The sequence below is a fragment of the Larus michahellis genome, chromosome Z (genome assembly GCF_964199755.1).
Source record: "Larus michahellis chromosome Z, bLarMic1.1, whole genome shotgun sequence".
In the NCBI taxonomy this organism is placed as follows: Eukaryota; Metazoa; Chordata; class Aves; order Charadriiformes; family Laridae; genus Larus; species Larus michahellis.
The window spans coordinates 43,837,374-43,861,156 of NC_133930.1; the positions used below are offsets into that span (position 1 = coordinate 43,837,374).

Genomic DNA, 23,783 nt, shown 5'->3' on the forward strand with positions numbered 1-23,783 from the left:
ACCCTTCATGAGCGACTATTTGATATGCTGTTTCATCCCTGTTGTTCAGCGCAGGATCTCCTGCCTTATTAACTTTGCACTATTCAAAGTATTCTGAAACCAAAATCCTCAAGTTCCTCACAGGACTCATAAACAGATTTTTTAAAATACCATGATGCTCATCGCTGTATTTCTATTCAGCAAACTTAAAATGTTTGAGCAAACCAAAAATGGTTTTCCTCCATTTTTTTAGCTGGGACCTGGGGTGTTGAGAATTTAAGATGCAAAATAACTACAAATGTTCAGTGCCTTCTGAGAAATGTGAAGCATTACACTCCACTTCATGTATTCACAACTAGCTCCCGTCAGTTTCAGCAAGTGTGTTGGTGGTCTCAAGTCAGGCATTCAGCAACTGACACCAACTCACCAGCCGCTGAGAAGCCAGGAGCAGCAACCTGGCTAACTCCACAAAGCAGAGGCAGCAGTGGACACCAAACCTAGATCTTCAGGCTGGCATTAACAACTGACGCTTTTTTGGTGATTGATCTGTGCTTTATTTGCCACACAACTCCCATGGTCGACAGAGAGGAGTCCTTCCTACCCACATTGGGCTCACTTATGACATACTAACTCTTTTCCCCATCACTAGTCCATAGTTTTCATAGGCACTAAATATTAAAATAAGTTTGTGCCAAATTTTTAAATGGCTCCTACAATCTGCTTAACTTTAGGTTTTCGTAAGTTTACATTGAATTTTAAACAGGCGTATTTTGAAGTGGAAAATTATGCTCAGTGAATTTTTAAAGTTTAATTTAAATTAAAAAATCTGCGTATAAGTCTCTACTTTTTGCAAGAAGAATAGAGAGCTTATTCCCCAAAATGAGAGCGCTTACCTGCTGAACACAGACTAAATTGCAAGATTAGCTGATCTCACAAGTTTTCCTGCAGGGAATTTCAAGGCCAGATATCTGAAAAATAAAAAACTGTTCTGGAGTAGTGACTGTAGTTTTGGAAAACAATAACATAGGCAAAGAAGTTAGAGTCCAGGCAGAGAAGCTATGTGAAACCTCAGCACAGAGACCATGATATACTTGGGTGTATGGCCAGGAGAAGGCTTAGTAGAAGCAGAAGAACTCATATACTGCCGCCCACAGCATCAGGGAATCTGTGGGTACCACACAGGGCTGCCATATGGTCTCTGGTGACCACTGCTGAACAGGAGCCCATGACCCAGGGACCACTCAGAAAAAGCTGTGAGAATGAGTGCAAGTTTAGGAAGACACTTTACAGGAAAACAGGCTGAAGACGTGCAGTCCACTCACTTCAACAAAGAAAAGATTGAAGGATGACTTCCTTGTAGTCATTTCCAAATTGTAAGCAGGCAAAGACAAAGTGAGATACAGTACTAAATATCAACAGCTAGATATGCTAAAACTAGAAAATGGGAATTTTCCTTGTCAATCATCGGAAGTAATTAGCAATTTAAGAAGTTTCTCAGGATTCAGCAGCTCTCAGAGTCTAATTCAGGGCCAAACTACAAATACTACTTTTAACAACCACTGACTAGTCTGGGACAGGAGCCGCTTGATAACCCTTTAAGCATTAATGAAAGTAAGGTGTGATGGTGCCTCTTGTCCTGAAAATCTATAAAGTCTCTGCTAATTTGCAAGCAAATCATATGAACTGTATTTAAAAGTAGTTTCAAAACCAGCTTTTTTTGAAAATTTACTGCATGGTCTCATGCGACTGTCCCAAAAGTTGCAAAAAAAAAAAAAAAAAAAAAGGAATAACGCAGATCTTTCACATTTCCCCAAAACTGGAAACTCACAGAACTTTCAGGCATTTGAACAGAAAGGAGGGAAGGGCATGACAGATTTGTGCTGTTATCTGTCATTTCTTTCCATGAAAGCATTACTGACAGCTTGGAGGTCAGACTATTCAAGTGCTTCTGTCCTGCTCTTCCATTGTTTTACCTGCTTAGATTCCTACCCATTAACTCTGAATTCATGATGATAGTTTAATGTAACAGGCATCCTGGATTTTCACTAGCTTGTGACTGAAGCCATTTCCACTTCGAAATACAAGATGTGGACTGGGGCCAAATGGCTCCTCTTATCTTTCCTAGAGCTGTCAACACTGGCTGATGGCAGATATGAGGTTACAAACCCTTTCCCTGGTTCAGTAGCACAGGTCCTATGTCTTTTCCAGTCTGTGAGGAAATAAAATTGTTAACCTGTAAATTGTGCCAGTATATAGGAACATAGTGGACATTTTTTCTATAGTATAGGTATTTAGTATCACCTCGTTCATAGGTTAATGAGTGACTATTCAAGAAATAGAAGGCAACTGCATAACTTAAAACAAACCAGAGGAATAAGGTACAGGAAAACATTATTTTAATGATTCCTGGTAGCATTTCATGGTCAATACATATTGAAGGACATCTCCTTTGCCACTTCATTAGGCCAAAGCCTGCCTCATCATTACAGACACTCATTCAAAAATCCCAGTCACCAGGGAAACACACTATAAATATGACCTTTAGCTGCCACTCATAGGGCTGCCTGGAAAGGCTCCTGCCCCCAAACAAGGAGCAACATTTGCTTTACTCCTCCCAACACTTCCACAGCTGTGGTGTGCAACCTTCTGCTGTTTATTTGGTTGTAAGATATTAACTGGCAGCCAGATGCGTATGGTGAAAATAATGAAATTTAAGATGCATAAACAGGAACTCTGTGTAAAATAAGACACAGCTTCTTCTCAGAACAGTCTTGCAGCTTGGAAACATGCTACATCGCTGAATGCCGTATGGACTGCTTTTCCACTTCTTTACAAGCTTTCTCAAGGGATTATTCTAATAACTGGCATCACGTGGGGATGTGAATCTCTTACATATGTAATACTATCGGGCAATGCATTCTAAGTGTACTACCAGTTATCATAGCTTTTATTATAGCAATCAATATTTTATATCCTTACATGATGTACTATAACTGCCCTTCCCAATTTACAAACCTTGGGCTGGAAAATGGTATATTTCTTACACAGTATTGACCTACATTATGAATGAAGCTTTAAAGGACATCAGTAAAAAAGAAGAAGAAAGAATGGGCTTGGGTTCGTGCTGTACATGGCCATATCCTTGAAGTGGAAGGTGGTCTTTTGTAAGAAACAGTACCGCTTCTGTCAGTATACCAGGAAAAATTTCTTTCCTATCAAGACAATACTGGAATTTACTAGTTTAAAAATGAATTAATTTGAGAACCTGAATTTTAGAAATTCAGAGTTTTAGTGATTGCAGAAATAATAGTGAATTTGTTGTACCTACACTGTGTCATGACCCCCTCTCCCTTTTTTGAGGCACTGAAAATAAGTACATTTAAGCTGTTTGAAACCTCTTTGCCATCTCCGTAACTTGCAATACCATAACCTCTTCTCTTCCTCTTTTGGCATAGTTTAAATCCTTAGCACTTAGAGGCATAGAGAGCCTTTCAGCTGGGAATGAGAAAATGCCTTTCCAAATTTCTCAGCCTCCAGCAGAGAGGCTGAGAGGTTTCTCAGCCTCCAGCAGACATATTTGGCTTAAATGTCTCTTCCTGCAAACCCCAGAACTCAATCTACACATAAGTCTTCCTGCACGTAAGGCTTCGGTCTCAGACACATTCTTTCCACCCTCAGATTTGACAAATACCTCTACAGTTTTGTTGAAGTACTCCGTTTTTATTATTCCATTCACTTGAGCACCTGCTAAGGGTGAACATAAATCCTTGTGATGTAAATCACTACATTTAGCAGGGATAACTTTGTAGGTGGATCCTCGTTTTAAAGTGATGATTTTAAGTTATAACTGAATGCTTATGGCCCGTTTTTGTAGAACAAAATTTTTTCCTCAGACTGAGATATTAATGATACAGCTAGCAATAATTAAAGATCTGTACGAATATAGGAGGGAGAATGGTAGAAATAGAACATGCAAGTCATAATTTAGAAATATGCAATTACTTGAGATCCCCGGCCCTGCTGCTCACAGAACCATATACCCAAGGATCCTGCTTCTGCAGACTGGCAACTCTGTTCCTGAAGGCCCAAAATCTTGTACGATTCACCCAAGTGGGTTGATCCGTCATTGTAAGACATGTTATGACCCTTCTTTTGGGCCCATTTGTTCACACATCTTATTCTGCGTGCAAAGAGATGCTGCAAGCAGGATATACACAACATCAAAGCATAAAGCAATTTTTCACTGGCTAGCATGCACAAAAGGTAGCTGGTATTTAGCGAGCTGCTAGGTAAAGCGCTAGTCTGATGACCACCAAGGCTCTGGGGGCCAGACAGGCATTGGTCCATAGGCAGCATCGGCTCCCATGGGATTCGCAGCCCCACAGAAAGGCGGCTGCCACCCACACACTGGTACCGGCAGCTCAGCCCGGTGACTCCCACCTACCTGCCCTCTACTTTTCCCCTAAGATGAAGTTGCCAAGCCACTATCAAGAAGTCATTGCAGTCCACTAAAGTTCCCACTGAGGAGAAAAGGGGAAATATAACCCCCATTTTTAAAAAGGGGAAAAAGGAAGACCTGGGGAACTACAGGCCAGTCAGTGTCACCTCTGTGTCTGGCAAGATCATGGAGCAGATCCTCCTGGAAACTATGCTAAAAGGCACATGGAAAATACGGAGGTGACTGACAGCCAACATGGCTTCACTAAGGGCAAATTGTGCCTGACAAATTTCATGGCCTTATACAACAGGGTTACAGCATTGGTGGGTAAGGGGAGAGCAAAAGATGTCATCTACCTGGACTTGTGCAAAATGTTTGACACTGTCCCACATGACATCCATGTCTCTAAATTGGAGAGACGTGGATATGACTGATAGACCACTCGGTGGATAGGGGAATTGACTGGATGGTCACACTCAAAGGGTTGCAGTCAACAGCTCAATGTCCAAGTGGTGAGCAGTAAAGAGTGGCATTCCTCAGGGGTTCGTACTGGAACCAGTGCTGTTTAACATCTATGTTGGCAACATGGCAGTGGGACTGAGTGCACCCTCAGCAAGTTTGACAACACCAAACTGTGTGGCGTGGTCAACACACTGGAGGGAAGGGATGCCATCCAGAGGGACCTTGACAGGCTTGAGAGGTGGGCCTTTGTGAACCTCAGGAAGTTCAGCCAGGCCAAGTGCAAGGTCCTGCACATGGGTCACGGCAATCCGAAGCACAAATACAGGCTGGGCAGAGAATGGATTGAGAGCAGCCCTGAAGAGAAGGACTTGGCGGTGTTGGCTGATGGCAAGCTCAACATGAGCAGGCTATGCGCATTCACAGCCCAGAAAGCCAACTGCATCCTGGGCTGCATGAAAAGAAGTGTGGCCAGCAGGTCAAGGGAGGTGATTCTCCCCCTCCACTCTGCTCTGGTGAGACCCCATCTACTGCATCCAGCTCTGGGGCCCCCAACATAAGAAGGACACAGACCTGTTGTATCCTGTCCAAAGGAGGGACACAATGATGATCAGCGTGCCGGAGCACCTCTCCTATGAGGACAGGCTGAGACAGTTGGGGTTGTTCAGCCTGGAGAAGAGAAGGCTCTGGGGAGACCTTATAGCGGCCTTCTAGTATCTGAAGGGGGCCTACAGGAGAGATGGGGAGGGACTCTTTATCAGGGAGTGTAGTGATAGGACAAGGGGTAACAGTTTTAAACTGAAAGAGAGGAAATTCAGACTAGGTATTAGGAAGAAATTCAGCTGGAACAGGTTGCCCAGGGAAGCTGTGGATGCGCCATCCCTGGAAGTGTTCAAGACCAGGCTGGATGAGGCTTTGAGTAACCCAGTCTAATAGAAGGTGTCCTTGCCCAGGGCAGAGGGGATTGGAACTAGATGATTCTTAAGGTTCCTTCCAATTCTGACCATTCTATGATTCTATGAAGTTATCTAGGTTAGTGTGTTCTTTCTTGAATCTTTGACCCATCAATGTTCCCATCTCAAGAACACTGCTCCTGCCTTCAGCGTTACCTGTCATTCTGCTGTGGGGATGCTCTCACAGCTGTGCCAGTAGCCTGGCCTGGCCCCAAGTCAGGCAATGGTGCTCCATCAGGGCCCCCAGCACCTGGCCAGCCCTCACCATGGCATGGGGCGAAGCTCACGGTAGGCATTGTGGAGAGGGATTTTCCCAGGTAGCCGAGGATTTCCTCAGGCCCCATTTGCCTCTGCTAGACTAGAAACAAAGGAGGCATTTCTTGTGTCCATCTTCCGTTTCCTTTCACTGCCAATAGGTGCTTTGCCCAGAGCCATCTTGCCCTGGTGGATGAGTCACGGATGAGGGTGGATGCTCTTAAGCACTAGCCTATGTGACCCTTAATATTGGCAAGCTGTAATTTATCCTTCTCTCCCTCTCCCCGTACCACAGAACACAGCTCAAGGGCAGAGGAAAACCTGCGCACAAATCTCCATGGTCTGTGAGGCAGACGCAGCCAGGTGAAGATGTTAAGGTGATGACTTCTTCCTCTGCTGTGAATGGTGGCATTTCCTCCTCAACATAAGAAGCTGCGTGAGAGGGAACGCCAAGTGACTTGGCTTCCATATAGAATTCGCTGACCAGGAGCCGCCCCTGCTTGAGTACATTAGATTTCATCTGCTTCCCTATTAAAACTTGGGTCCAGGTGCTTAGGATAAAGGGATTTGTATAGTTAATATCTTCCTGAATTCACTCATTCCAGTAACATAGATCTGAAAAATTATTCTTTTGAAATATAGTCTACTCTGTTCTAGACATTCTGTCTTTGGACAAAAGAAGCAAGTGCCTGACATAGTAAGTAATGAGGTACTTACTGTATTTAAATAGATGATTTGGGGGTCCTTCTTTCATTCTGGAATGCATTCAAGGTGTCATTTGGTAACAGCAGAGTTTTCAAGCAACCCTGACTGATGTGATTCATAACAGAAAGCTTTTGTCAACAGCGAGGTCAAACCCAAAGGGAGAGTGAAATGTCGCTGGCTAATCGCTGAAGGACTGGCTTGACTAGACTGGGTGCTTTAGAAGAACAAAGTAACCTAGAGCAGACGTGGATTAAATTGAACTCGTGTACAAGCGTACACAAGATCTACTTAAATTGAACTTTTCCCTTTTGTGATTATACACAAGCAGTAACACGGGATGACTGTTGCAGAGAATCTGCAAATTTTGCAACAGCCTTCACAGGACAGAAAACCCAAGGCATACATTATTTTGGAATTGCGTCTGACCCAGTTTAGGACATTTCATTTGGCAGTGTATTGCACTAAATTAAATTAGCTGGGATGCTGGATCAAAGCCACGTATTAAGGCAGACTGTTGGCTGAGGGTTTGGGTGAGACACCTCGTTCCAGTTTGTCTTCACAAAATGTACAACTGAGCCATTTTAATCTGTGCGGTCAGCTGGACTGCTCCTATCATTAATAAGATTTATGTAAATATGGTACAATTTAGCAAATATTATACAAAATATTAAAGATCATCTGTGCTCCTTACTCTGTGTCTCATGTCTTGTTTATGCTGAAATATTTTCATGTTCATTTTCTTTTAGGAATGAAGTCAGCACAAATACAATGCTGCCATCTGAGAGTCGTTTATGTTGCTTTAATGATTAGCCAGAGAAGACAACAGCTCTGATTTAACCCTGTAAGGCCAAGTGAGAGCGGTCTGCAACCAATCAAGTGATGAAAGACCACCCCAGTGCAAAGCAATTCAACTCCGAAAGCCAGTAGCCTCCCAGAGCTGTTTCAAGCGCTAGGGTTAAACACAAGACTGCCAGATCTAAGTAAAACATGGGCAGGGTGACCTGGGTTTTGGCGTCAGCCTGCATCACCTTTTCCAGCTGTCTGGAAGGCAAATAACCTTTGTTTCATTTTCAAGTTTGAGGGGAAGCAAGACTGTTGTTCTGTAAAAGCTAAACCCCTGTCTCGGCCATTCCTGGGCCATGGGCATACATGTTCTGGGGCAAATCTCATTGTGACCTTGACAGCTTTTTTAATAAGCTTAGAACTTACCTTAAATTGAGACACATTATAAAGATTTAAGCTGTATGAAGATTTCTACAATGGTATTACATAATTTTGAGACCGCAGTTGCCTTTTTCGTGGCGGGGGAGGGGGGGAGAGAAACCAAAATAATTGAGTAATAGAGTTATTCTCTAAATACACTACAAGCAAATCTCGACCCTTTTCTTTTGAAGCGAGTAGGACAAAAGATAGGATAGGTCTGGGGTTTGGAAAAAAGTTCTTCATCAGTACTAAATTGTGGAGATCCTTTTCTACAGGATCCTTTTGTGGAGGGACACTGCAAAGAAGAGTCCTTTTTCAGATCACTCTAAGTCAATCTCCCCACTCCATGTTGACAGCAGTGTTTCACGTATGGAAGTACTATTGTGAAATTTTGTTAGTTGGGTTCTTTTATTATTTAGCATTCATCCCAGTGAAAATTTACAGTAGTGCTATGTGGTGCTGCTAGTTTAAGTAAGTATTCTTCCAACCTACAATGAAAAATTATGCATGCTAAATAACCTCATTCCAAGAAAGAAGGGCACGCATGAAACACAAGCATCTTGTGGTAAAAATGCTGCATAGGCAGCAAAAAGCAGCAGCTGGTTGGCATTTGGTAACCACATAATTTGGATCAACAAATCCTATAGTGTGCTGTTTCCTTTGTTGCTAAACCCATAAATTTCAGCGATGATTCTTTTTGAACTGCTTCAAAAGCTGCACTAACAATATTATGGTTTTTTTTTTTAAAAAAAAAAAGAGAAAATAATAGAAAAAAGATATATGCATCTAACATTTTCTAATACCGGAAGAATTAAGGGAGGGTATTTCATTGTTATGAAGTATTTTACAGGGACTAAACAAATCCCCTATATGATACTATTGAAAACAGCCAAACCATCTATAATTTAAGGAAATGTATTCTTTACTAGGCTTCAAAGCTGTTTAACTTTTCATATTTTGAAGCCCTTCTTTCAAAGCAATCTACAGTTAGTTTATTTAAACAAACAAGATGCAAGGTCACATCTCAAATGCTTTACATCCTGATGACTTCAGAAACATTAAAATTTAGAAACATTTAGAAACATTTAGATACATTTAGATATTAGGAAGAAATTCGTTACTGTGGGAGTGGTGAGAGACTGGCACAGGTTGCCCAGGGAGTTGTGGATGCCCCATCCCTGGAAGTGTGCAAGGCCAGGCTGGATGGGGCTTTGAGCAGCCTGGTCTAGTGGGAGGTGTCCCTGCCCAGGGCAGGGGGGTGCGAACTAGGTGATCTTTAAGGTCCCTTCCAACCCAAACCATTCTATGATTAAGATCAAAGAAAGATATCCTTAAGATTAATTGTGACTCTTCTATATCCTACAGCAGTCTGGACAACAGAAGTGTGAAGTATGAACAACGAAGTTGTTCAACTTAAACTAACATGACAGATGTTAGTTAAGTACACTGCATACGTATTTGCAAAAGTGTCACTGATGATTCCTAGTAACCACTTGCTCTTTTCAGACAGCTCCATAAAACTAGATCCACTTTTATCTTAAGCTTTCCCTCCATAAATTGTCTCAAATCTTTAAATTGCTACTGTAAAAATATAAATAATAAAAATAACTTAGTCCTCAACTGCAGTCTGAGCTTAATTGTAAAGTGGTAACTTAGCGACGAATAAACTTGTGCCTTTCCTAAATCAGATGAAAAGTCTATTAGTTGTGTAGGAGGGAAAGACTCTCATCAAAAGACTCTCCTTCTTCTGTGCGCTCTGCTCATTGTGGTTCATCTGAAGTCTTCTTAAGTTTTACATATGCTGCTGAATATTAAGCTTTTTAAGAGCTATAATTCAATCTATTAATATGCAAATGGTACTCTAAGCCTGCAGCACACTGACTTTAACTTGACAATGAACAAAATATTATCCTTCTTGAAATGCTAAGCACACTCCAATTGTTCGAGGTACGTACATTGCTGCAAATGCTATGATAAGAAATCCTTTAAACATTTCTAACCAATAATAGGGAAGCAAAATGATTGTAATTAATTCTTTATTATGTATTTTTATTAGTAAGTATTGTTATTTGGGGCATACATAATAACACTGCAACAATTATATCCATCACAGCTTTACATTAGGACCTATCTGAAACCTTGAATTTTTGTATTTTGTTAACAGTGTTTACGGATACTGCATTCTTATTTGAGATTCACAACAGTTCTCCCTGATAAGTCAGGCTGATAAAGCAATCCACCTCCAAAAATGACCAGCCAAGATTTCAGCAGAAACTGCAGTCTTAGCTGTAAGTTACATTACAGCAGGGGATGTCACCAGTGAAGACATAATATCAAAATTTGTGCTGCAACTTGCATTATACCTGAAAGGGGAATAAAGTAATTAATCACCCAGCAATTATTTAAAACCAAGACAATAAATAACACGGATGTAATTATTGTTTATAATCTTATTTGGTGTTATTACTGGAAAAAGATATAAGAATATCTTCTTTTCCTATACAAAATCAGCCATGCTTATAGTAAAGAGCATCATTTAAAACCAGAAACATTGGAATGCCAATGCATAAAATAAAGACAGTCAATTGTCTGGGACAGGCCATGCTAGACAACTGATTTGTGACAGTTCAAGAAACTGCCATTCTTTGCTATCCATTCTGCCCATTTATTCGGGGTGAATGCCATAGTAACAGAATGGAGCGTAACAGAATCAAGCCTCAGCTATTCCATTTTCAGCTAAACACCAGACTTCCCACCAAAACATATAAAAAGGGGATACCAGTGCATGTCTTCCAACAGCACTGCAACAATGGCAACATGTAGTAGAGAAGGGATAAACAGTGTGAAGCAGCTACCACTGTGACAGTTCTTCCCAGGAACTGGCAACCCCGTGAGCACGGATGGAGACGCTGCCTTTCAGAATTTACATGAAGTGCCACAAAACATGTAAGAGGTAAAGGCCTTTGCATTTTCAACAACGTGTAAGATAAGGATAAAGTTTCACTCTTGCACTGGGACTGCACTGGTAGAAGTTCAGACCCACAACTGACAAACCGACATCTCATCTAATCAAATGCATACATCTCATCTAATGTATAAGTGCATTAGAATCTAATGTATAAACACATTATTGTTTTAGGAAAATGCCCATTATCCTGAGCCATTATATAAGTAATTTGTAACTCCTTTGCACAGACTAAAAGCTGTAGAAGACATGAGAACATATATGCACATTTACTCAGGATGAAAAGATGATTTTGTAGGACTAAGCCATAATTCTTTCTAAATGGATGAAGTCCATTTCTAGTCTTGCCTGTATTATGAAAATAGTCTTCTAGGATTAATACAGGTTCATATGAAACTAAGGAGAAACGTGCAATGGGGCTAACCAACCTGTGGCATCCTGCATCCCTGAAATTTAAGTCAAAATTATTTATGTAAGGTACTGCAGTACAAGTCCTTAAGGATGAAAATCTATTTATGCAGATAACTAGTATAAGACTGATGCAGCAATGTAAGCGTTCTGGTCTGCTCTCACTGGGCTCACTTAAAGAGAGCTCAAATTCTGTGGCAAGGTTAATCCTTCTGTTTGGCAGATTCCCAAACTCCTCTACAGTTTCAGTGGGGAGGGCTCCTCTTCAGCAGGGTATTAATTAACTTTCTTATTTACAGTACAGAACACAAGGAATGACAGTTTTCACTAGAGAGAGTTATAAAGGGATAAGAATGTAAATGTTTCCATTATACAATCACATCTCAAAACTGTGTGGCTATTAATATAAATTTAAGCCTTTTAACACAATACAGTAGCATATCACGAGGGATCAAAAACCCTTGCCCAGTTTCAGAATCAGAATGGTATGTATAGTCATAACCAAACAATGCTGCATATGAAACAGCAGATTCTGGTGAAAATCCATCTCCAGACTGAGAATCATTGATACACTTAATTCTCTTCATTATTTTTTTTTTTTATGCTTCTACCAAAGGCACTCTTCCCCTCCAAAATACAGTTTTATTTGCAACACTAAACATACACGAAGTTCTTATCAGTTAAAAACCTGCTGTAACTTAGAAGTGTTATTCTTCATACTCTTAAAGCCCTTGCACATGCATCAGAAAATGAATGCCACAATCGGGTCACACCAAGTAAAAATAATTTTGGAAAAATATTTTTCATTGCAAAACACGTCAGTCTGTAAACAACGAGGTACAACTTCATTTCTTTACTAGGTCTTATTCTAAGCAGAGGCAAGAGGCAATAAGAATTTGTAGATGACAGGAAAAGATGAAGAAGTGTAAATGCTATGCCTGACGACTTTAAACGTGAAGAATATAGAATCACTGAATAATTATACAGGCTGGGAGAGACCTCAGGAAGTTACAGTCCAATCTCCTTCTCAGAGCAAACACTGTATTCAGACCAGGCAAAAGATGTTTAAACCAAAATGCACTTTCCCTTTTAAAACATTTGAATTGGGTATATAGTTGATGTGCCCCCAGTAAAGTGAACTCTTTTACTACGTGCATATTGAATGAGAAAAATTGAGCAACTGAGTAGCTGAACATACATATGGTGTATATATATCTAACCACTTCTTGTAGTCATGTACACTTGAAAAAACCCAATCTCTTCGTATAAGACCATGCCTACTTTATGGGAAAGAGTTTTATACAAGTGTATAGTTCTTGTAAGCACAGGTTGCATTGGTCGCTGTGCAAAATTCCTTAACTGTGAACAGACATTATATATTTTCAGGTAGTATTGTGGCAAAACCATATAATCATCAGAAGCAAGAAACAAGTGCAACAATTCATACATCACTTCTTAATTTTTAATTTAGTAATTATTGAATAGTTCCAGAGCAGGCACTACATTACTTTAAAACACAATCAAGTATCTTTAAAATAATGTTGAAAAATAACCTCTTCACCTCAGTATACACATGCGCATACACACACACATACACAAATTAATTTAGAAAATTTGTAGATACGTATTTTTCGGGAAGCAACTCGAAGAACTGTACCACAAAGAATTAGTTTCTGTACTCTGACACAACAGAAATTATACTCCATTTTTCTGAAAGTAGGGTTTAAGGACACAAAATGCCATGCGGTGCTATTTAGTAGAAAATTAACTGGTAAATAGATTTATCTATTTAGTGCTAAAAGAAAACACAAAACTCCTTAAATAAAACAAATGCCAATTTATCAGAAACCACAAATATTTATTGTCCTTGAGCTAGGCAGGGCCCAGTTATTTGTGTTTCCTTAAGCATATCCCCTTAGTAGACAAAGGTGAGGAAGTTCGTGACTATGAAAATCCAGGATACTTCATCTCTTATTACTGGCTGCAAAGATCGTTCAAGAAAGGAGTATCCTTGTTGAATCTGAGTCTGAAAGTCCATCTTCTTGATTAGTTGCCTCATAATCACCCGCATTATCAGCTAATTCAATGTCTTGATCATCATTACTCTCTGCGCTGTAATCAACTTCTTCAAGAAAGCGAGGCTCATCTTCATCCAAAACATATGTAGTGGGGCTATAATGAACAAGAAGTTGCACGAATCACGTCAAAAGTTTTACTTGGAACAACACATTCAGACTGTGCACTGTCCCTGTCCTGACACACCATAATCCAAAAATTACTTCAGGAAAGGAGCAGTTTACCTGAAATAGTATGGATTTTTTAATTGCACATAAAACATCTGGGAGCCAAAACCACACTCCTAAGACCCTGAACTCATTAGTCAGTCATACACCGCATGTTATAAAAATGTGCCATGACAAATCAGTGACACATTATAGACCTACATTAATGGCCTGTAAGAAATTCATATAATTACAGCAGTATCAGAAGTTGTTGCAGAAGGATACAACTACATCAAGAAATAGCAGTTCCTAGAAAGTATAAACAAACTAAAAACCACATGAGAGTCTCAAAATTCCATCAGGAAACCTCTGTATTTTATTAAAACACCCATTTTACTGAAAAGCGTTGTGAGCAATTACACTGTATGTACCAGAGATGACAGAACAAGAAGTCACGTTTATACCTACAACTAAGATTAAGTTCCTATCTGAATCACTTGACTCACATCAGGTCCTCACACACTTGCACGCAGTTAAAACTTAAAATTTGTGTGTTACACCTTGCAACTCAGAGGCAGTGGATTTAAGGAACTGAGAGACTGCCCACAGAATGGTCTATTGCCCTTAGCTAGTGGCCTCCAAGAATAAGAGGACTAACACCTTCAGTGTTAACTGAAGAAAGGTTAAAATATGACTTTCTGATCCTCTCACCTCCCTAGGACAGAGAAAAAAGAAGTGTTTTCCAGACCCAGTTTTACTAACCTCCCTTGGGACAGAAAAAGATATCTGCTTAAAAGTGCTAAGTATTCCTAAATACTTCATAAGTGATTTTATATTCAGATGAAGTCCTAAGAGGGTTTTGTAATGCATTTTACCTAATAATCAAATCATACAGAACTCATACAAAACAATGAGAATGTTCTTATTGAGAGAGATCACAGGGTACTTGCAGAAACGTTTGCGTATTAGTTTTCATTAATTTTGTCTTAAGCCACACAACAGCCTAGCTTGGTTATGGCTTTATAATTAAAAGGATTAATCACTGCTTCTTCCTAAAGGTCTTTTAGGACCTTAAGTGGACCACCTGAAATTTGCAATGCAATCTCTCTTCAATATAAATAAATTTCCTAGTATTCCTCCTCTACCTGTACCCTCAATGACATGCTACACTGTAATGTTTTGTGCTGTTGACAGTTAGCTCAAATACTGGGAGAAGAACAAATGAGAATAACACTTAGTCCTAGCTTAGAAAAAAAAAGGACAGAAGACCTAAACTAGTAAAGTTATAAAAAAATCAGTTCACTCACGGTCTCTGGACTTACATTAAAAATAATATGTATCATAGTTCACTAAACAAATTCCTGCTTAAGCCATGCAAAAAAGAATGGTCCACAAAACTAAATACTTTTAAAGATTATTTAAGTTGTAACAAGGGCAACAACCCACTACACTGGTTAATGAACTGGGTGCTTAAAACAAAATTGCTTCCATGTAAGAGAGACAGTGAGGGAAATAACCAGTATCTTTGCTAAGACACCTTTTTCATTTTACAGGTGGGGAACATAACATGCCATAACGACACATGCTTTTCATGAAGAACCTGTGGTAGAAACAGCAAAGGAATATAATTTTTCTGTGCTTTCATTCCTGTGACGCTTTCCACCCTAGGAAGTCACTACCTACCAACACTTTTTGCAAGGAAAAAAAAGTTGGGGGGAGGAAAAAGCTTAAATGTTTCATTTATTTAAAGAACACAATGAAAGGAACTTCACCAAATATATCACAATCCAACAAGCAGACAGCTTTTTTGCAACTTCTGCTTCAAGTAACTTAACGCAGGCATTGACTTGTTAGCTTTTGTATGCAAGGAATCCACGCTGCAACTGCAGGATAGACTAATTAAATTCACAGGAAATGGAGCCATTAAATCTGAATGCTGACCTAATATTAACCAATAATTCTGAATACTGAAACAGAAAACTACAATGACCTATGCCAATGTTTATTAACACTGATAATGGGATGTTAATGCATTACAGTAGGTGCTTATAAAAATTCATGTTAGTGAGGTATAATACAGAATAATAAAGCTCTTACAAAAATTCTATTTGTTCTTTTTAGTAAGTGTCATTACTTGGAAATTAGCCTTGCATAGTTGATCCAGTTAAAAAAGTAACTAACAAAATGTATTTTAAAGAAGAAACACAGAACCGGACACACAAACAAACCACATAGTTCACCTCTTCAAAGTGGCTTGTCAGTTCATAGAATATGTCCCGTTTTATATTGTCTTTAGAAACAGGCAGTTATATGTATTAAATACATATTTGTTACATTTGTATAAATTTATTTTACTTAGTTACGTGTAAGCATGTAGGCATGCCCCTAACTTACAGAAATTCAGCCACTGTGCACAGTCTTAAAGTCAGTGTGTATGATGCAACACATTTTAGACATTTGCTCTGGCGTGTATACATTCAAAATTCTCGTCTGAAACCGAGGGATGCTTTCTGTTGACATTACCCATTCAATAAAATAAAAATCAAAACTATAAATTACTTTCTCTATTCGAGAAAAGTACCATTAGAATAGATGAACAGATCTTATTTTCAAAGCTACATAAGCTTTTAATGTTAAAACTAGCTCTGAAAGCTGCCTCATAATAATCTTAGCTTTCAATTACCATCCAGGACAATGCACCATGACTTCTCAATCATTTCTTACTGAAAATAAGTGTTATGATTATATTTATTAAGATTATTTTTTCACTTTCCCTTTCTTGAGTCTTTATTCCTCACAGAATTGTATCTGAGTACTCTCTGCATTCAAAGGAAAAACCTGTGTCACAAACCACTCATGTATATTTGCTCTCCCATGGCATGTTTTTGTCTGATGTAGCAAATGTTAAACGTGGATATTTAATTTTCCATCAATCTTTATTCTACAGGCTCGCCTGAATCTGCAGAGTGTAATTATTACTTCACTGTTTTACTGAAGCTGGGGCACAAAAAAAATGTAGAAACCAAAACACCTGAAAAAATTTCTTGCTGTTTAATCAAATTCTTTATATGCCTCCCTGCCGCTCCCCACCCTCGGCATATCTTGTGACAATATATTTTTAGCTACCGTCATGCTGATTCTCTGGGTTTTAATTTCCTAACATTTCCCTTGGGCTGTTTCTAATTAACTTGCTCAATAATCCCTCTTCCTTTACCCCTACACCTCCCGCTTTTCATTTTAAAAGGAAACCATTATTTTGCTCAGGTTAGCAGAGGTTGTTTATCACACAACTACAGTTCTGTAATGTAAGGGATGCCATAATCCCTGTATTTGCTTTGAAGTCACAGCAGTTAAAAGAGAATATTATATGAAAACCTGAAGTTTTGCAGATTTTACTTTAACAAAATTTTATGGGTAAGAAGATGAGCTCCTAAATACCTGATTAATATATCTGATGCAATACTAAAGTTCTTCATAAACATGAAGACCATAAGAATATCCTTTTTGTTTAAAAAAGAGTACTTCTGCATCACTTGCCATTGAATACACTAAATTTAGGAATTAACACAACTCTTTTTCTAAAATGTATTTACATGATTTTTTTTAATGACAATACCTTACTATGTGTTTTCTTATTTATATTAATGCTCCATACATATTAAAAGATAAACTTATTCACTAACTTTCAAACTAAAATTTTATTTGTCCCTCAAAAGACATACTTGGATTTTTCATTATGACTCAATTACAGAGAAATTAATACACAAGCCAGACACAACCATTACTGATTTCAACTCCATGGAGATCAGCGGTTTTCTGAGACTGCAGGGGAAGTGTACACATCTTAAAACTTTGGAAGAAAAAGTTAAGAAATATTCCCTGACAAACTATGGAGAATTGTAGCTACTGAGGGAGTTGAGAAAGGAAGGAGAGAAAAATCTGAAGAACTAATGATTCTTTTTAAAACTGCGTTACCAGGGGAGGGAAAATTTTACAGGAGAAAGAGAGTCAGGAAGTTTCACAAAGGAATTGTTTCTCCACACTTTTCCTTTTAATTTCCCTTTAGGGTCTACATTCTCTTCTAGGGATAAGCAATGCTGCTACAGTAGGCAGCGACGCACACGCAGCTACACGTGCTGTCCCCTTCAGGAGCTCTTCACCTATGTGTTTTTCCCAAGTAGTAAGGGTATTTCCTCAAGGGAATTTCCAAGGCTAAAGAGCAGAACAACATGTCCAACTCTTTTCTAAGCCATAAGAAGCTGGGTATCCAAATCCCATGCAAGCCTTGTTTTAAAGTGTCTCCCCCCTGCAAGATTACTAGTTTCCTTATCTTGCCCTAGAGAAGACAAACAGTACTCTGATGCTACAGTCTACACAGAACAAAAAGCAATCAATTTCACTTGGACCAGAGGAAGGTCCTGGTGCATGGGCACTGCCACCAGGCCCACCACTGAAATTCTGGGTCTCATTTTTGGAAGCTTTTTCTTCCAACATTCAGACAGACAGACAGAACAAAAGTTGCAGTGTAAGATGCCTGCTTTTTAACTAAGTTGTACTCCTAATATGCTGGAAGAAAGGCCAAGAAAAGCTCAAATGCTGCAGGAGAATAGGAAGGAAAAAACTTTTACTCCCAAGTGAAGGAGATTAGAAGTATGCAAATGTGTGGGCAAATTTAAGAGTTATGAAGGGGGAGGGAAATAAAGTAGCACAGATCCCGTTTCCTTCTGGCAGCCTAGAGAGAGACCCTTTGCAGGAAGATCTTGGACACATTCTCACTGCATGTACCCTTCACTCCTTGCCCCACCAGTCTGTTGTCTTTTCTCAAGTGTAAGACTAAGTGCAGGAAGTGGATTTTGCATCAGGTTTTTTCTTTCCCACGGCTCCTTTTGGCAGCCTACTTTTTCTACCATTTTCTAGACATGCTGAGTCCCAAAAGCTCAAGTCTGCTTCTCTGCTATAATTAAATCAAATTAACAAACAAAAATACACCATGTTCTAGAACACGCCAATGAGCCTCAAAACAATCAATGAAACGACTAGAATTTCCAAAAAGAGGTCAAGTTATTGCGCAAAGGATAATTCCAGTAAGGCCTAACAGTTATGACTGCAGTCATGTGTTTTTGTTTCATTGCATACAGACCCTATCAAACCTGTCAGCATAACAACTATAATTCTTACTACAAGATCAGTATTACATTTCGTCTAATCTTTTCCATTTGGAACTGGGGGGAAAACATTGGCAAATGGGTCTGAAATAATTAAAGGAAAATAAAGTGTTTAATTCATCACTTAAAATGTTAAAGGGCACTGTCAGAGGGAAATAAATCTACTTATTGTTTTGTTTTTCTTAAGTCAAATGTGTTTCAGCCATGGTTCAAAATGAACTCATGGAAACTAAGCCTATGTGTAATGAAATACTGGAGGCATATTTTAGAATATTAACATTTACTTGGTCATTTTAAGTATAACCAGTAAAACCAAAAAGAATTTGAGAAACTCTCAAAATCATTTGCAAAAAATAAAAGCAGTGCTTCTGTGTGTTTAGACTTGAATGTTTAAACTTGCCTGCTTATCCCCCAAAACATTAAAATTGTGTTTTTGTAAAAAGTAACACAAACAACATCCAAAATAAAAGAAAATAACTACAATTTATTAATTGTTCTACTCTAACATTACAGGTACATTACAGCTGTGTAAAAACTACTTTGTTTTATACTTTTTAGTCATGATTTTTTTACCTGCATTTTCTGTAGGAAGCCTCTCATTCATCTCTAATGGTAAGAAAGGAGCCATGAATCATGTAGGTGTGAGGGAAGTATAAGCAGTACTGTTATTATAATAGAATAATGGGAATGAAAATCCAGGCATATAAAGCAAGGAATTGTGTGACTGTCTTCTGACCCGTAACTTTCTCTGAAGAGAAATACAAATTAGCTTTATGAATTTTACTCAATAGAGGCTCTTTGTATATTGCCAGCAGTCAAGTAAATAGATACCTAATAAACAGATGCCTCAGCTGATAGATATTTTTAGTATCTTGTCTAGAACCGTACAGAAACACTAAAACTTCAGCACTTTGGATACAAGGATTGAATCAAAGGATAAATGGACAACATAGTTCCCAGATTTGGCCTACAGGTTTCAAGAAGTGTTAATAAAAATCTGTTTTTTTAAAGTACTAAGAAAAAAAAATAAATGAAAATCTATTTCCTGTTAATTACAAAGAGAGGGACGTCTGCTGCACAGAAAAGTAACTAGATCCTTACAGGTAGCAGAGGGGGAGAAAGAAAACCCTACCAAGCAAACTTTTCCTCTGAACAGGATTGAGGTCTCATACGGCTAGGGAGCCCAACTCCCCTGTGCTTCAGCTGTAAGTGCACCCAGAAATATCAGCCCTGGGATTCTTTACATTTCATTGTCATTGGATGGGGAAGTGGGAAAAGGAGAGCTCAAGAGTTTGCTGAGGAGCTGGTACTCATCGTTTGTATGTAAACTAGTTGCAGCCTTCTAGCAAAATGTTCTGGAATGCCTCTCGCACCCCCACGAAGATAAGAAAAATTATGATTATGGAATCTGAATGAACTAGTTGTTCTAGTGCTAGAACTAGTGTTGCAACTTAGGGAAAAAAAGAGGATCTATGGCCTCTGGAAGGAAGGGCAGGCCACTCAAGACGACTACAAAGAGGTAGTTAAGCTATGTAGGGAAAAAATCAGGAGGGCCAAAGCCCAGCTAGAGCTAAACCTGGCTTCTGTTGTCAAGGACAACAAAAAAAGCTTCTATAAATATATTAGCAATAGGAAGAGGACTAAGGATTATCTCTGTCCTCTAGTAGATGGGGCCGGCAACATAGTGACCAAGGATGAGGAAAAGGCTGAGGTACTTAATGAAGTCTTTGCCTCAGTCTTCAGCAGTAGGACCAGTTGTTCCCTGAGCACCCAGACCCCTGAACTAGAAGACAGGGATGGGGAGCAGAATGAAGCCCCTCTAATCCAAAGGGAAATGGTGAGGGACCTGCTTCAGCACCTGGAGGTGCACAAATCTATGGGGCCGGATGGGATCCACCCAAGGGTATTGAAAGAGCTGGCGGGGGTGCTCGCCAGGCCACTTGGTATCATTTATGAGCAGTCCTGGACAACCGGGGAGGTCCCAGCTGACTGGAGGTTAGCAAATGTGACACCCATCCACAAGAAGGGCCGGAAGGAGGACCCGGGGAACTACAGGCCAGTCAGTCTGACCTCGGTGCCTGGGAAGGTCATGGAACAGATCCTCCTCAGTGCCATTACATGGCACATGCAGGAGAACAGGGTGATCAGGCCCAGTCAGCATGGGTTTGTGAAGGGCAGGTCATGCCTATCAAACCTAATATCCTTCTATGATAAGGTGACCCACTTAGTGGATGAGGGAAAAGCTGTGGATGTTATCTACTTGGATTTTTGCAAAGCTTTTGACACTGTTTCCCACAGCATTCTCTTGGAGAAACTGGCTGCTCATGGCCTGGACAGGTGTACTCTTCGCTGGGTAAAAAACTGGCTGGATGGCCGTGCCCAGAGAGTGGTGGTAAATGGAGTTAAATCCAGTTGGTGTCCAGTCACAAGTGGTGTCCCCCAGGGTTCGGTGCTGGGGCCGGTTCTCTTTAATATCTTTATCAATGATCTGGATGAAGGGATTGAACGCACCCTCAGTAAGTTCGCAGATGACACTAAACTGGGCGGGCGTGTTGATCTGCTTGAGGGTAGGTTGGCTCTGCAGAGGGATCTGGACAGGCTGGACCGATGGGCTGAGACCAATGGTATGAGGTTCAACAAGGCCAAGTGCCGGGTCCTGCACTTGGGTCACAACAACCCCATGCAGCGCTACAGGATTGGGGCAGAATGGCTTGAAAGCAGCTCGACAGAAAAGGACTTGGGAGTGTTGGTTGACAGCCGGCTGAATATGAGCCAGCAGTGTGCCCAGGTGGCCAAGAAGGCCAACAGCATCCTAGCCTGTATCAGGAATAGTGTGGTGAGCCGGACTAGGGAAGTGATCATCCCCCTGTACTCGGCACTGGTGAGGCCCCACCTCGAGTACTGCGTTCAGTTTTGGGCCCCTCGCTACAAGAGGGACATTGAGGTGTTGGAGCGTGTCCAGAGAAGGGCTACAAAGCTGGTGAGGGGCCTGGAGGACAAACCTTATGAAGAACGACTGAGGGAGCTGGGGTTGTTTAGCCTGGAGAAGAGGAGGCTGAGGGGAGACCTTATCACCCTCTACAACTACCTGAAAGGAGGTTGTAGAGAGATGGGGGCTGACCTCTTCTCCCTGGTGACAAGTGATAGGACGAGGGGAAACGGGTTCAAGTTACGTCAGGGGAGGTTTAGATTAGATATTAGGAGACACTTTTTCACTGAAAGGGTTATTAAACATTGGAATAGGCTGCCCAGGGAGGTGGTGGATTCACCATCTCTGGAGGTGTTTAAAAAAAGGGTAGATGGGGCACTGAGGGACACGGTTTAGAAGTGGCTCTTGTCAGGGTAGGCTAAAGGTTGGACTTGATGATCTTAAAGGTCCCTTCCAACCTCAACAATTCTATGATTCTATGATTCTATGATTCTATTCTATGAACTTTAACACCTTGAGGCAGTGTCCAGTCTTCCTTTCCACTGTACGAGGGAGTTACAGAATAGCCTTGAAAACTTGTTCAGTGATCATACAAAAATACTGCTTAAATAGAACCTACCCCTCCCCAAAACCCTCAAATCTATGAAAGATCAGGGCAAAAAATCCATGCTCTTCTTTGGCTGTTAAAATATTCCTCATAATTTTTTTTCCTTTTTTTTTTGTTCTCAACACCTATCCACTATGTCCTCATCCTGTACTTCCTGAGACAGCACAAAGTTGACTTCAATAGAATTAATTAGAAAAGACTATTATATTAAAATCTATTTTAAATAATATCCAAAACAGAGGAACACGGTATCTCCATTATCCCATAAAAGAGCTGGCCTGTAACTACAATCTGTTATACAGTATGTGTTTCAGTTCTGAATATAACCCAGTCCCTAAAAATAAATAACATGAGACTTCACCCTTGCGCATCATCATTCATAAACTGTACAGGTTTTTAAACTTTCTGCTGAGACATGCAGCGAGTGTACCAAAGACAGGAAACTTGGACCCCAAGGATATCTGGCCCAGTTGTCACATGCACATATTTGTTGGGGAGCTGAATAAAATTGCTCTGCTCCAGACAGACTTTTCCAAGTAATTGAGGCAAAAAGTCTGATGGCCTGAGGTCAGAATGTCAGAACTCGGCTTCTGAGCTCCCGCAAACAAAAATCGGATCATCTCTTAATTCCACCTATGGCAGTATTAATCCCTTTAGCAAAGAATGAAAGAAAATAATGTGCAAGCATTAATGACTTTTATTGCTAATAGTGGAGGCACTGTGAAAAAAATTAAAGCTTCTTGTTTATGCAAAAATGATGGCTTGTATGCACACAGCGCAGCTATCAAAATAAAATGGAGTCAACCCTGTTATACGGATAGCAAATTCCTATTATCATGCATAGAGATGGGTCATTCCTGTCTCAGAAGGATACTAAAATTATAATTTTTTAAAAAAATCTAGCTGTGTTGTTCTAGATTTACTAGAGGAACATTTTGCCAGGCTAAGTATTATGTACTTAAATATATTTCAATTTTTTAATTAGAGATGATTGCTTAGGTAACTTTTCATGAACAAATCTGTTTGATGATGCATCAGCATGTACAGAAAATCAGTCACTGTACATAAGGCTGCCGTGGTTACACAAAAAGTTTAAGAAAATTCTCACTTGAAAAAAGAGACAGTCTGATAGCTGGTCAATACTCCAGTAGTGACAGAGACAGCAGTACACTTTGCACTTTTCTCTGAAAAATATTCCCTGTTAAGTCTCTGATTTCACTCCCATTTTTTAAATAAAAAGCACTTCCACTGAATTCAATGAAATAAGTCTCTGTATAAATAATTATAATTATCAAATCACTTTCAAGATGGGGCCAGAACACACAGAGAGTCAGGTACAAATACACAACATATTTCAGTCTTAATGCCACATTTTAAAGATAAGTTGTTCGAATTTACACACGTAGTTTTTCCATCACAGATTCTCACATAGGTATACAATATTCCTATATGAACACTGAGAGCAAGGCACTATTTTCTCACTTCATGCTACCTA

At 39.8% G+C, this 23,783-nt stretch overlaps 1 protein-coding gene across 8 annotated transcripts in view; it reads right to left on the reverse strand.

The window, feature by feature from the left end:
* Positions 1-11,966: 11,966 nt before the first annotated feature.
* AGTPBP1 (ATP/GTP binding carboxypeptidase 1) overlaps positions 11,967-23,783 on the reverse strand; it is an 81,714-nt gene continuing 69,897 nt past the window's right edge. For 7 of the 8 annotated variants that reach the window (XR_012584885.1, XM_074569648.1, XM_074569643.1 and 4 more), the window contains one exon: positions 11,967-13,537. Coding sequence is in view for 6 of the 8 variants with exons in the window: in XM_074569648.1 (XP_074425749.1) it covers positions 13,360-13,537 (178 nt within the window). In the remaining 2 variants the exon portion in view is untranslated. The remainder of the gene's footprint in view (positions 13,538-23,783) is intronic. The other variant, XR_012584884.1, reaches the window with a different exon arrangement.